The sequence below is a fragment of the Protopterus annectens genome, chromosome 11.part0 (assembly GCF_019279795.1).
Source record: "Protopterus annectens isolate FY-2018-M chromosome 11.part0, PAN1.0, whole genome shotgun sequence".
Taxonomy (NCBI): Eukaryota; Metazoa; Chordata; order Ceratodontiformes; family Protopteridae; genus Protopterus; species Protopterus annectens.
In genome coordinates, this window is record NC_056745.1 from 1,112,621,411 (window position 1) to 1,112,636,895 (window position 15,485).

Here is a 15,485-nt window from a genome sequence, read left to right on the forward strand (position 1 = left end):
TCATTGTGCCCCTGTACTCTTCTCTTATCAGGCCAATGATAGAGTACAATGCCCCATATGGGATGTATCTTACCCAACACCGGCAGCAGTTGGAAAGACCCCAAAAGTTCCTCACCAAGAGGATAAAGGGTCTCAAACATATGTCATATGCTGCCTGGCTGAAGAAACTCCAGCTCTATTCAGTCGCATACCGCCTACTCAGAGGTGATCTGTGCCTGATGTACAACGCCATGTCCAATCCGGAATTAATGGACATGCTCCACCTCAGAAAATTCAAATCCATCAGAGCCACGAGAGCAAGAGACTTGAACCTCAACACAGAAATAAATAGGACATGCTGGAGGGACAGATTCATAACCCAGAGGCTCCCTACACTCTGGAACAGAATCCCAGTCCACGTTAGGCAGAGCCCCTCACTAACTCTATTCAAGAGAAATCTTGACAAGTGGATGGGAGATCGTAGGTTTACCCCAGGGGTCATCTCGGTGTCACTACTAGACAGAGGCACAGTAAACTAAACCCTAAATGGGCACAGTATTCTCATCCTAAGGGGTGGTGAAAGCCACACACACTCTGGCTAGGCTTAAAAATGCCCTAGGGCAGACAGCCTAGTACGAACCTATGAACCTATAAAGCCATATTTCAGTGGCTGTTATAGCTTCCTGAGTATTTTTTGGAGATGTGCATAAGAGTGTGGCGTCATCTATGTATTGTATTAGGGAGGCCTGTTGGAAGGCTGCGAGGGTGTTACTGAGAATGCTAAAGAGGCGAGAACCAAGGAATAGAGCATTGTGATACACCATTGGTGACTGGGAGGTATAGAGAGAGTGTGGAGTGCCATTTACTGACTGATACTTATTGGACAGGAAGCTTCTGAACCACAGAAGGGTGGGCAGAGATAGACCTAGTAAGGATACTTCAAGTAGAAATTTTCTGTGACAAACTGTGTCGGTTTTAGACAAGTCTAGAAATAAGGAGGATAACAATTTGCCGTTATCTACATCTTTATTGACAGCATCTATAAAAGTTAGAAGTGCAGTGTTAGTACTATGGGCGGGACGAAGCCTTGCTCTGTGGAAGACACGAGCTCTTCCTGCAGCAGACAGTTTAGCAATTGTTTTTGAACACATTTTTCAAGCATTTTTGGAAGTGGGGTAAGATTCCTATAGGTCTATTGCTAGTAATTTCTATTGAATTTCCTCCTTTGTGTACAGGGATAATTTGTTTTGTTTGTGTAGTGGTCTGGTGTACTAGAACTGAGGCACTTTGTTCCATGGTGATTCTCTGTTAAAGGTGAGATATTATGTGCTATGATATTTGATTTAGATTTTTGATGAGATTTAATCCTTGCAAGTCTAGAAGGCTTACGTAAGGATTTCTTTATTGCATCATCATACAGCATTACATTATACATCAGTGTTGGATGCATAGCATGCGGTGTGTTAATGCAATGCTCACATATTTTTTTCCTTACAATAAGGCCTCCGTATCTCTTAAATATTTGCACCTCTCACAGAGCTACTTGTGTTTAGCAGTTCATTATGCATTTCCATAAGGCAGCTGCTACACTGCTTTGGGATACTTGGTGTTAAGAAGCTGGAAAGAGAAGGGAAATGTGGAGACTGACCTTCCATATTGTCCACTGTGAAGTAAAACACTTATTTGCAGAGCGTTGCAGAGTTTAAATAAAATAGAGATTTATGGTCTGTTGAAATATTTATTGGTTAAGGAGTGGATGGTGCAGTTATATATGTATGCCTATTTAAGTAAATGTGTAACTTTGATATACAAACAACTATGATAGCACTACTCTGGAACCTGACTTAACTGTATTACTGAGCTATTTGTAGCAGCTATGAGATAAATTGCACGATGCAGCACCACTAAGTGCTCAAAGGAGCAACTTTTAAGATGTATGATTCCAAGAGTTCTGCAATTAGAAGCATCTATCTACACCTGTACACGTCAGGAGTATTAATTACTGATTGGATTATGGGGAGTTGGACTACATTAAGTACCATTACAAACTAAAGTGCCTGCGTCTATGGAGTGCACACTGCAGACCCAATGAACTAAGCACTGTACAGTTAGTACAAATTAAATAGTGAACATGAAAGAGTCAATGGGAAAATTACTAAAGCTCTAACCAATACTGTTGATCTTCTTGCAGTAGTCACCCCACTGCCGCTAGGACTGGCCACTACAAACTCTATATATATCACACACTTGGCCAAAACTGACTGATGTAAGCTTGAAAAGTGACTAAAAACCAGAGTAAAGAATGGTGCAACACTGATTAATCAGTTTAACAGAGCAGAAACCAGCTGAAAAGTAATGCAAACTGCAAAACAAAATTATTAATAGCTGTAAATTCAATAAAATGCAGAAAAATAACAGAACCCACTCATAATTAAACTAGCTAGGCAAAGCACAAAACCTAGCTGAAAAGTAGTGCAAACGGTAAAATACCTTCAAATAACAAATGTAACTTCAGATTTAGAGCAAGTACAGCAAAATGCAGAAAAAATAAAAGGAACCACTAAAAAACAATTTAAATAGATGTGAGACTAACTGCAGTAGAATAAATGTGTGTTCCCATTTACTGGATACAAAAATAAAGTAAAATTGTCACATTTTAATTTTTAGGTAGTGCACAGGAGCTCGGCTTCCAAGAGTTTAAGAAAAAGACCACACTGGCTGACTGCTCATACAATATAAATTAAACAGGAAAAACAAAACAGGCAGTGAAAAGCAGCTAAAGATCTAACCAATTGCGTTTATCTTCTCAGAAATGCAATCACCCCACAGGAAGAGGACACCTGAAACATTTTCTTTCTCAGGTCTGTTACAGATGCATACCTTTCCTGTATTAGTTCAGCTCAAGAAGTCATTGTTAAACAAGGTGACCATTTTGTTACAGGACCTAAACTGGGACATTTGAGGGCAGCCCCAAGAAGCCAGGTCTGCTATCCCATTCTCCTGGCCCCCATGGGAGTGGTGATAGGGCCGCCATTTCATCTTGCACCAGGGTGGGCAGGTTGGCCTCCCGTCCTTCACCTGGCACTGTGGGGATGCCATTCTGTGAACGGCACCACCCAGGTAAGAGGCCACATTCCAGGAGGCTCAAAGTGATGCACATTCATTGGCGCTTGGCACCATGGGGGAGAGAGAATGAGGTGTGCTGCAAAATGTGCAGAGATGGGGGGGGGGGCAGGACTATCTCCCCTGCAAGTTTGAAAGCCCTAGGTGTAAGGCAAAGGGGAGAACCAGTGTCACAGAAGTCTGGATGAGGGACTGTCTGAGGCTTTGGAGCCCAGCAGAGTTTCATGAGGCTGGGAAAATCCCCTGAGAGGCTCCAAGAGCACGTGCAACACTGCATGATTTGGCAGCAGTCAGAAGATATGTAACCCTGGAAAACAGCTCTCTCTCCTGTGAAGGAAAGTTTAACCCTGGAGGGGGACCATCCCGATGGAAGTCTGGAAGGGAGAGAGAGGTGGAAGGTGACTGGGACAGGACAGCTCATGTCTGGGTGAGGGGGTATTGACCATGCCCCTTCTGGGAAGGAAGTCTGGAAGGGGTAGAGAGGTGGATAGTGGCAGGGCTGGGTAGGGGGGGGGTCAGGCAGTGCTCCCCACCAACAGACGTCCTTAAGGATGCGACTGGTGGACAGCAACAGGGCCTGGAAAGCTCCTGCCTGGGTGAAAGAGATCAGGCAGAGCTCCCCATGATGGAAGTCCTTCAGGAAGCACTAGGGTGAATGGCAGAGGGGCCTGGAGAGCTCCTGCCAGGGCGAAGGCATCCAACTTCATCCCATAACTGACGGCATCCTTGAAAGATCTCAAAGTCCCCAGAGCTGCTCTGGATGGTAAAGCAGGGGGACTCAAACCTTTATGAGAGTGGATCTGCCCCTCAGCGACCTAAGGGAGTTCCAGAGGGGTGGACGGGATCAGAGGGAAGTTCCCCTGAGAAGGTCCGAAGGCATGAGCGATCCGGCATGATTCAGCAGCCTGCATGAAACATGGAGATGGTGGTGTCCCCTGACATGGGAAGCCACAGCTGGAGAAGGTCTCCTGGCCAGGTCAAAGGGGTGGCCTGTAGGGGTCAGCCCTAACAGAAGTCAGTAAGCATGTGCCGGGCAGATGGGTGTCGGGCCTGGAAAGATCCTGCCTGAGTGAGTGGGGTCAGGCAGAGCACCCCACGACAGAAGTCCTGGATGGAGCGACTGACAGATGGTGGCAGAGCATGGAAGGCTTCTGTCAGGGTGAAGGCATCCAACTTTACCCCATACCCAATGACATCCCCCCAAAAAATTGCATGTTCCCCAGAGCTGCTCAGGATGGGAAAGCAGTGGGACTGGCTGCCCCGGGAAGCCAAGTCACTATTCAGACTGAGCGGTCTAAACTGGGACATTTCTCTGTCCCAAGACAATGTTCAGGTTTCCAGGACAGAGACTTCCAAGCTGGGACTGTCCTGGAAAAACTGGGACTGTTGGTCACCTTGTTGTTAACTGACATTTTCCATTCTTGGTACTTGCTCTGGATCTTATTCTCAGCCTCCAAGTTCTTATACTTAATGCTTTGTTTAAGCACAGCATCATACAACATTTTCATTTCATGTAACACAGTAACAATGTTTCTTTTGGCAGTTTTCTTCCAGCTTGTTTGTGTCTGTGTTGTTAAAGTGCACTAAACTAATTTTATTTTCTACAGCCTTCTTCAAGTACTACAAATAGAAATTCATCAGGTAGTAGTACCAACTGTTAGCTTTTACAAATTCATTCATTGTATCAGCTGGACTTACAAAATGCGGCTCTTACTTGTGATTTACAAAAGTGGCCACTTCATTGCAGTGAGCAACTGTGAGTACAGTTCTTAGCTTTAGCACTTCAATTTTAGTATGCAAATTCTTTCTGCAAATCCTGCGACAATTCTTCCTTCTCCAGCTGTAAACAAAATTTCAGATTGGACCTGAAATGGACTTCTCTTTAGTCTTTCCAACTGAAGCCCTAGTTTACTTTGTCTTATTTATGCTTCCTTTTTTTAAACTTCTACAGAACAGCCTCTGCTTCCATTTGGCTTGTTTTGTTTTAATTTGTGCTCATACAATTTTTGCAGTCCTTTCAAAATGTTCATATATTTCATTCTACTTTTGCAAAGAAACAAAATTCAGCTGCAACATACTTTATGTTTGTGCTCTCACTTTTCTTAGCAATTACAAGTTTACTACTATGTGCCACTGCTCCCTTTTATAAAAGAGTTTAGAGTCTTTTAGACAAATCATTTTGTTTTCCTTTTACATCTCTTTTATCTCTTCACTGTGAGACAGCAATGTTTTAAAACTATCACTCTATTTTCATATTCAAAACCTATCTGTTCCAATTTTCTACTGATTCTTTTTGCTTAGAGATAGTGCCCCCTGGCTGCAGTGGCAGTTCTATACTCAGATAATGTCCTGGCTTTATCTTGCAGAGTTGTAGAACCCTAGATGTGCACATTATTCATTACTTGCTGGCAACAACACTTTCAGAGAAGCAGACCCCCTCCATTACTTTTTCCACTAGTTTTAGTTTCTTAACACTCCCTGATTTAAAAAAAAAGTTTTACTCTTCTGCATTACTTATTCCAGCTCTGTTAGAGACTCCAGAGCGAGAGTTAACACTCACAAAAAGGTTTCACTTTGCACAGTTGACTGCAGAACACCTATTTGTTTCTGTCTGTCAGAAGTACTCTTATAGAAAGATTTTTCATTATGATGCACCACAGTACTGTTTGTAAACACACTCAGTTGATCACTACCACTTTTGTATACCTATGCTGCTGTGTCTTAAAAGATCATATTATCTGTTTACTTTCCATGAAAATTATTTTATTTTTAGCATTTTTATTATTTTACTTATTGCTTTTTTTTTTCGTCACACATTTCCAGAACAGGTAATTTTCAAATTCACAGCCAGTTTCACAAGGTATGAACACAATTTCCTTTCTTGCAGTAAAAAGTGTCGACCCCTCCCAAACTATCACAGACATTAACCAAGTTTAGTTTTAGAGGCTCTCACCAGAATTACAGCAGAAATTCACAGTATGTAACCTTCTGTATTGCAAGTATCTTGTATGAAAATGAAAACAAAAACAATCCTCATTAAATTACTCAGTTTTGTTGGTAGAGTAGTCTTGGAGGAGCATAGAGTAATTATCTTCTTTTCACAAGTATAATCATTCCAGAGTATTCATGATTCATTACTCAGAAATAACCCGCTTTTTATCTGTAATTCTAAACATTGTGACACGGATTTCTTATTATTGTTCACTAGAAAGAAGCAGTTGAGACGCCACCTAAAAAAAAATCACTGCTGTATAATGGTCTAACATTTGAAAACAACTTCTAACAACTGCAAATTTTTATTTTGCTTCCTATTTTCCTATACATTTGCCCTACACACACACACACACACACACACACACACACACACACACACACACACACACACACACACATCACTCAAAATAAATATCTTCTGAATTATGTATTTCAGGGGCAATGCAATTCTTTTTTAGTTTCAGAGGGAGTTTACCACATTTTTTAGGAAACTTCATTTCTACTAGTTTTAAACGCAGTGCAATTGACAAATGCAAGATCTGACACCTGGTTCACATAAACATAATCTTCTCCCTGTTCACTACGCCATAATTTGAATTACCTTCAGCAGATTAAGAACACTTTAATATGAATGCTAAAAGTTACTAGCTTTGCACTCAAAAGTTAAAATTGTTCAAGTGACTTTCTAAGAAAGCCAATGCAGCCATTTCCTCAGCACATTTTTCACCACTGTTTCTGAACACACACTTGTGCTGCCAGAATTTAAAAATAATTACTTATTTTTAGACTATTTCAGCAAACTCCAAGTCCACCATGTTGTTAAGCAACCTTTTGCTAAAACAATCAACACCATCTGCCATTATGCTACTATTTACTGGGCAATTCTTTTCAGCACAGCTTAATAACCATTTTATTTATTTCAGTCTTATGGTTCATCTTCTGTTTCTGACCGACTCTTTGCTTTGGGTAAGGCAGACAGGAGCTTAATGACTATGCTCAGCACAGCACTCATCTGCAAGCTTGAAGAGACAGAGATCCCCATTTGCAATTTATAGATCTGTGAAGCATAGGCTGAATTGTAGGGGTCCCAGCATACTGCCCTGAGGAACATCATTGGTCCCCCTCATGTTTACTGAGGATGCAGCTGCCATCCTCACTACATGGACTCTATCCATTAGCCAATTTGCTATCCATCTAACTATGTAGAGGTAAATGTGGAAGTCATTTAGTTTATTATGTTAGCATGTGGTATGGTGTCAAAAGCCTAGCCAGGTTGAAGTAAGCTGTATGGGACAGCGTGTCCACTGTCCAGGGATTGTGTTACTCTCTTGAAGAAGTTGACAAGATTCATTGTGTAGAATCTACCCTTGACAAAGCCAAACTGTTACAGATCAAGCCATAGAACACCCTTGACATTATTATTAATTAGGTCAGTTATTGTACATTCAATGGCTTTGCAGATGAGATTAGTCAGGCTAATGGATCTGTAGTTTCCAGAGTATGGGGTGGGTCCACCTTTATGAAATGGCATCAAAACAGCTATACACCATATTCAGGAACTAAACCAGGGGCTAAGGTCCAGATAAACTTCTGCAGGAGTTGGCCTACTTGGGCATGTTTTGAACTGTTTATCAGGCAACTAGGTATATTACCATGCCCAATGGATGACATACTTCTGGTTGTAGAGAGTACTTTTAGCAACTGCTCTTATGTCACAATGACAGGGGGGTTGAGATTCTGTGGTATATCTGGGCTTTGTATAGTTGTTTCAGGAGTGTAATTTACACTGAATTTGTTCACTAGCACGTTGGCTACACACACACAGACACTTGTATATAACATATATATATATATATATATATATATATAACACACACACACACATACACACATACGATTCCCTTATGTATGAGTCTGTTGTGTTCATTAAGTAAGCTCAAACAAAAATAAGACTGACCATATGCAAGATCAAATTATAAAAATACATGAGAAAGATCAAAAGGAAAATCTTTACATTCCTAGCCTCCAATCTATCTGAATAATGGCAGTATCATGAGAAGGTTTTTTTTTTTTTGTAATTTTTTTTAAGCTACGTTGTGAGGTTATTGTTGAGGTGGGGGCAGGGATAAAATTATTATGTATTACTGAAGTGAGCAGGGATTCTTCACCCTCCCCCCTACATAACCTCAGTAACCCTGCTTTCGCACTAACCCTAACCCTACCCCATACCATACAAAAAAAGACCTTCCCATAACACTGTAACTATACAAGACAAACTAATACACAGAAACATGCACCAACACACACTACAAACAAAAAATCTAACCCTTTACCAAACCCCGACCATAGCTCAAAAATATACAAACTCGTGTACACACACATCATGTATACCCTTACCCTAACACCCAGGTACATTATATATACATATATATATATATATATATATATAGGTTTACTATTGAAAATGCGAACGGCACTTGGGCGACAGTTGGATAGTCGAACGTATAAGGTCGTAAACACGGATGTTGAAGACATAATAATCATTCTAGGAATGGTTTTAACATGGGTCGAGGTAGGGAAGATGTTTGTAGTAGGGAATAATACTGAACACCTACCTCGACCCATGTTAAAACCGTTCCTAGATTGATTATTTTGTCTTTGACATCCTTGTTTACGACCTTATACATTCGACTATCCGACTGTCGCCCAAGTGCTGTTCGCATTTTCAGTAGTAAACCATATATATATACATATATATATATATATATATATATATATATATATATATATATATATACACATACATACACACACACACACACACACACAGTGGATATAAATAGTTTACACAGTCCTGTTAAAATGCCAGGTTTTTGTGATATAAAAAAATGAGACCATAATAAATCATTTCAAAACTTTTCCTACCTATAATGTGACCTATAACTTGTACAATTCAATTCAAAAACACACAAATCTGTTAGGGGAAAAAATATCAAAAATAAAAAATGTTCAATAAGCTGGTTGCGCAAGTGTGCACACCCTTAAACTAATACTTTGTTGAAGCACCTTTTGATTTAATTACAACATTCAGTCTTCTTTGTTGGGAGTCTATCAGCATGGCACATCTCGACTTGGCAATATTTATCTACTCTTCCTTGCAAAAGCACTCTAAATCCGTCAGATTGTGAAGGCATCTCTTATGCACAGCCCTCTTCAGGTCACCCCAAAGATTTTCTATTGGATTTAGGTCTGGCCTGTGGCTGGGCCATTCCAAAACTTTAATTTTCTTCTAGTGAAGTCATTCTTTTGTTGATTTGGATGTATTCTTGGGGTCATTGTCATGTTGAAAGGTGAAATTCCTCTTCATCTTTCTAGCAGATGCCTGAAGGTTTTGGGCCAAAAGTAACTGGTATTTGGAACTGTTCATATTTCTTTCCACCTTAACTAAAGCCCCAGCTCCAGCTGAAGAAAAGCAACCCCAAAGCATGATACTACCACCACCATGCTTCACCGTGGGGATGGTGTTCTTTTGGTGATGCAGAATGTTGTTTTTGCACCAAACGTATCTTTTGGAATTGTGGCCAGAAAGTTCAACCTTGGTCTCATCAGACCACAGCACATTTTCCCACAAGCTTTTGGGAGATTTGACGTATTGTTTTGCAAATTTTAGCTGGGCCTGGATGTTCTTCTGTGCAAGAAAAGGCTTCCATCTTGCAACCCTGCCCCATAGCCCAGACATATGGAGAATACGGGAGATTGTTGTCACATGTAGTATACAACCAGTACTTGCCAGAAATTCCTGCAGCTCCTTCAGTGTTGCTGTAGGTCTCTTGGCAGCCTCCATGACCAGTTTTCATCAATACTGGAGGGACGTCCAGTTCTTTGCAATGTCACTGTTGTCCCATATTTTCTCCACTTTTTGTTCCATGGTGTAAACAATACTGTGAAATTTATTTTGTACCCTTCTCCAGACTGACACCTTTCAACAATGAGGTTAGGAAATTAACTTTTTTCCACTGTAGTGCGATCTTGGAGTTGTTATATTTAATTTATGGGAGGGGGAAGAGCCCCCCCATATGGGGGTGCAGGGGGTATTGCCCCCTGCAGAAATGAAGCAGAAAGTGTGTTTGTTAGTTAGGTGTTGTTGTAGGTAGAGGGGATCTTATTTACTTGTGCAATGTAGTTTTCAATGTTATGAAGCACACTTTCAGTGTTCTGAGCTTTCGATGTTTTGGTTTTTCAGTGTTTTGAATTTTCGATATTATGGTCTCAGTGTTATGAAATTCAACGTTATGAAATTTCAGTGTTATGAAGTAGACCCATATATATATATATATATATATATATATATATATATATATATACACACACACACATATATATATATGTATATATACATACACATTTATTTTATTTATTTATTTATTTTATTTTACATTTGTTAACCGGGCTAGTCTGGCTGGATACATGTCCATTTTCAGCAGAGGCCCGAGGAAAAAAGCACCACTATCAGACTATAACGCTACAGTTTAAAAAGTCACTAATAAACTAACAATAAAATAATGACAAAAAAGCAAAGTACAGTCGCATATACAGTGTTACTGGGCTAGTCTGACTAGATGACATGTCAAATTTCAGCCGAGGGCTGAGGAGAAAAGCTCCAGTATCATAAAATAAAATTTACAGTTTAAAAAATCACTAGTCACTAGTCAAAACAACAAATCAAGCATAGGCAAAAAGCAAGATACAGTAAATATACAGTGTTAACTATGCAAGCAGGTAGTGTAACAGTTATTATGTAGTTAGAGAGAAAGAAAAAGCAGAAATGAAGTAAGCAGAAAGTGGAAAAAGTACAGTTTCAGTTTGGTACTAATATTAAGGGTATAGTAAAGCTGAGGAGTAGCCAGTAGGAGAAGAGAGGGGGATCAAAGGTAGTGATGTATGCAAAAGGTGGAAGGATATAGGAAGCCAGATAAAAGAAGCAAGAGAAAGAAAGCAGATGGTCAGAGGGGAAGTCAATCAGAAATATAAAACTAAATACATATACATATATATATATATATATATATATATAAAAAATATACACATACCCACAAACATACATATAGAAAAATATATGTATGTACATACATATATATATATATATATATATATATATATATATATATATATATATATATATATATACACACACACACATACACGCATGGATACTGGAGGATAAATTATCATCAGGGGGTTAAAAGCAATTAAACATCTTGAAAGAGAACAAACTGAATGCTGCTAGTCAAACCTATGATCAGCATGAAAAATGCATGATTTTTAGAAAGAAGTTGTGTTTCAGGAATCATATATCTCCAGTCAACCATGTTTGCAAACTGTGTGCTTAATACAAATGACACCCTTCCCATATCTTTTTCCTTGTAATACTTTAATCTTAGCTCTCTTTATTGTAGAAAGGTGTTTTACTAACACATAACACAAAGCAGTATCGTGCCACCTTTGCAAGCTGAACATTATATTCCAGCAGAAATAACAATGTTGTGTAATCTGTAGTACTGTAATGCTGAACCTAATCTGAAATACTGAAAACTTTAACACTTTATGCAGATACTATACACTGTGTGTCAAACCATATTCACTTTGTAGTCTGCTGTGCTTTTGCATGCAGGCTGTGGCTGAAAAGAGACATAGGACCAGGTCTCATAACCGGTCAACAAACAAAATAAATAAGTAAATACAGTTACCACTCATCATTCAGACAGAAATAAAGGAAGTTATACAATGACTCCTCATTACTATTCAAGAACAAGCACGCTGATTGGACAGCCCAAGCAGCATGCCATTACAAGTAGAGCATATATAAATAGAAAAAAGTCCAGCCACTGAAGTGCCACTGAGCAGCCAGACTTTCTATTGATATGTGCCGAAGGACAGAGGAAAATACAAGAAAAATCAGGTACATTCTGCAAAACTAAAATGTCAGAAATGTACCTGATTTTCCTTGTATTTCTGCACTATCCCTTAAAAAATTTCAGCAATGATAAAAAAAAAAAAAAATACAGCAACAGAGATTCTCTCTTCTCCATTGCTTCTCCTGCACTGTACTGATGTGCTGTGCAAGAGTGGGAATGTAAATCCAACATGCGTGCTCAGTACATTAGTAAACAAGGAAGAACGTGGAGGAGCACCGTTATACAAAGACATTATTTAAGAAAGGTAATTAAATAATGCCATTTTATAACAGCAACAATGCACTCCTGTGTGTGAGTATATCAGGATTTACCCATGGTTGGCTTTATTTCATTACTTGGGCTTCGTCCCCTTGATCAAACCACACCAACCTTGGGTAAATCCTGATATACCTACACACAGTCATGGATTACTACATAAACATATTTTGCAGAAGTGGCTGCAGTGATATAATGTGAACTTCAACCATATCAGTTTTCGTGGGGGAGGGGATTTACTGTAAATCCACACATCACACCTTGTTAGGATGACTTGATCTATTTACCCTATTTCTGTACTACAGTCCAGGGATTACCTCCTCCCTAACAATTAACAAATTCAAGTACAACTTGGACAACTGGATGGGGAACAGGAAATTCATCCCTGGTTTGACACCTATTTCTCTAATGGACACAGGCAACCTGTAAATGGTTCATCTCCCAGGCCCTAAATTGTAAATGTTTCATCTTCCAAGTCCCTGCTTACACTTATCAAGGGTATCAGAACTTGTCAGAGAATTGGGAGGCATGGCTAGGCTTAAGAAGGCCCTCATGGTCGTTAGCCTAGTAAACAGCAGCCTATACTAGTAAACACCTATGAACCTATTACTTCCTCCTGTAACATTAGTGAATAAAGTCTCTCATCTCTTACCTACTTCACAATTTAACTGTAGTCTACATTAATAGTAATACTTTTCCCAACAGCTGTAAAATGATGCACTAACCTAGGGGTAGCTATTTTTTTTTCAAATTGTACTCTGCAGTCCCACGCTGCTGCCTTCCCCCTTATCTATGGTGCCCTGCCCCCTGTGGTGATCCATGTTGCTCCACCCCTAAATAAGGGCACATCTGCAAATCAGTACAAGTTTAGTAAATACAAAAGCAGTTAATCTGTGGCTGTATATTTGCTCACAATACCTCACTGTCATGTTGCTTCCTGTCTGCAGTTTTATAACCGAGCACTATTCAAATTAAGTGCTGTGCTACAAGGACATCCACAAGACAGCAGTGTTACACTAACAAGTCTCTACCACAAAGCAGCCAGTTCCTCAGAGAACCACTTACACCAAAGTTCACGCAGCATAGCTCACTTACAGAGTTCAGCCCCTGGACAAGCCTCAAGTCCAAACACAGTATGTAAGCATACATTAAGTATGCCATAATTAAAAATACTAATTCTCTAAGCCAGGCACTCTAACCTAAAGGGACATCAGGTGTTAATTAGAGACTAGATTGGGTTATAATTTGTGCCATTAATCTACTGCTGTGCAGTTTTACCAAGCCCCAAACCATCAGACTAAAGTAGCTCTCATTACAACATGCAGTCATTTAGACTGACTGCTAGAATAAGTTTGCCTGTGTTCTGGTTTTCATTCACTGAGCAATATTAACAACCCAAAAAATTCAAAGCAAAAGGCCCCAAGCCAGTTCAAGTCCAGCTATAGCATGCAAGCATAGATTAAGTAAACTACAACACATTCTCGCCACTGAAACTTGTAGCAATGGTGTAAGCGCTAAATGCACTCGGTCATATGTGTACAATGATATGCACACTGCACAGTGTTTCTAGATTTTCACAGGGAGGCATGGCCTGTAAAGCATAAATCTGCTCCATACCATTCCAGAAATAATATGACTGTCAGCTCCAAATATATACAAGAAACCTATGTTAAACTCTTCAACTAGAACACTAAAAATAAAAATCCCAAAAAGAAATGTGAAACAGCTATTCTGATACATTACCTGACGTATCTCTTTGATTTTTTTTTTTTTTTATTTGTGTTTTGATCGAACTTGAATATATTTCAATAATGCTGATATTTGCGTTTTTGGAAGTCCTGGGTGTTACTTTCCCGTGGCATTGACTATTAAGCTCCACCAGCACAGAGAACATCCTCTAGTGTGAACATACTGAGTATTTGACTGAATGAATGCACTACATGATAATATTGTTTTGTGAAAATTTTTTTCTTCTCACACTTGGGATGTTATTATAAACTCGTTGTTATGAAAAGTGTAAATGTTGAATATGTTTACTATTTATTGCATAGACTGCATTCCATTTATGCTTGTCGGGTATTCATCAAATGCTTTGCATTCGGGCTGACATTGGTCTGGTTTGGACAGTTTTATATATGAAAACAAATCTACATAAATAAATAATTTCACTGTAAACTTGCCTATGAGCATCTTCCTGATCAGAAGTGCTGTTGCCACTGTCAATAGTCTCCAGACCCCTCTCGCATGCCTCCAGCGCCGCTTCAAAGGACCTATTTACAGCTAGCATCTCAGCAGCCTTGTCCAGCAAAAACAAAGCTGGTGGTGCCGGGCCAATGCTCAGACCAACACTACTGCCAAATGCTGCCTGCGAACCCAGGCTCCTACTCAACATTTCGACTGGGGAACAGTGGCAGGTGCCTCACCAATCGTGGGCTCAACAATCACTCAGCGTGTATTATCATGTGCTCCCTGCCTCTGAATTTGCATATATTACAACAAAGCAGCATTATAAATAATCCCACCAAACACAGTTTAGGAAAGGCATCGCAAAATTCTTGCTAGTAATCCCTAAACATGACACGGATACAATGAAAGTCGGAGAAAAAAATTACTGAGAGCGCGGTGCATTGTGGTTGTTGTATTTCTATCCTTACACTTCTCCTTTGTCATCGACCAGTGAATGCAAACAGCGGACGACTACAGCGCAAAGCTTCCGGCCCAGTGTCAAAGCCGCTCGGTGCCTCCTTCTGTCAAAATTGCAAACCCTGGAAGTAGTTATATAAAGTCCGTGATTACCTGACGTATCTCTTTGATTTTTTTTTGTGTTTTGATCGAACTTGAATATTTCAATAATGCTGATATTTGCGTTTTTGTAGGTCCTGGGTGTTATTTTCCCATGGCATTGACTATTAAGCTAAGGCAGGCGTTACTTTTTTATTTCATGGGTTGTTAGGCTGAAACACGGTACGCTTGCATATTTTGTAAATAAGTAAAACAAGCAACTAGAAGGGAGCGTATACCGTTTGGGGGCGTGACGCGATTGCAGTTTAGGGATACTTAACTGGAATAACCTAATGTATTTCACTGTTTTACTATCAGAACCATAATTGTTAACATTTTGAATTTCATTAGGGCTGCTAAAATAAAGAAGTACCCTCT

At 39.6% G+C, this 15,485-nt stretch overlaps 1 protein-coding gene across 1 annotated transcript in view; it reads right to left on the reverse strand.

Annotated features, from left to right (window-relative positions):
- Nucleotides 1–14,966, reverse strand: part of PEX26 (peroxisomal biogenesis factor 26) — a 120,997-nt gene extending 106,031 nt beyond the window's left edge. Inside the window, exon 1 of the mRNA XM_044088467.1 lies at nt 14,507–14,966. Coding sequence (XP_043944402.1) covers nt 14,507–14,718 — 212 coding nt within the window. The 5' untranslated portion in view covers nt 14,719–14,966. The remainder of the gene's footprint in view (nt 1–14,506) is intronic.
- Between the last annotated feature and the right edge of the window lie 519 nt (nt 14,967–15,485).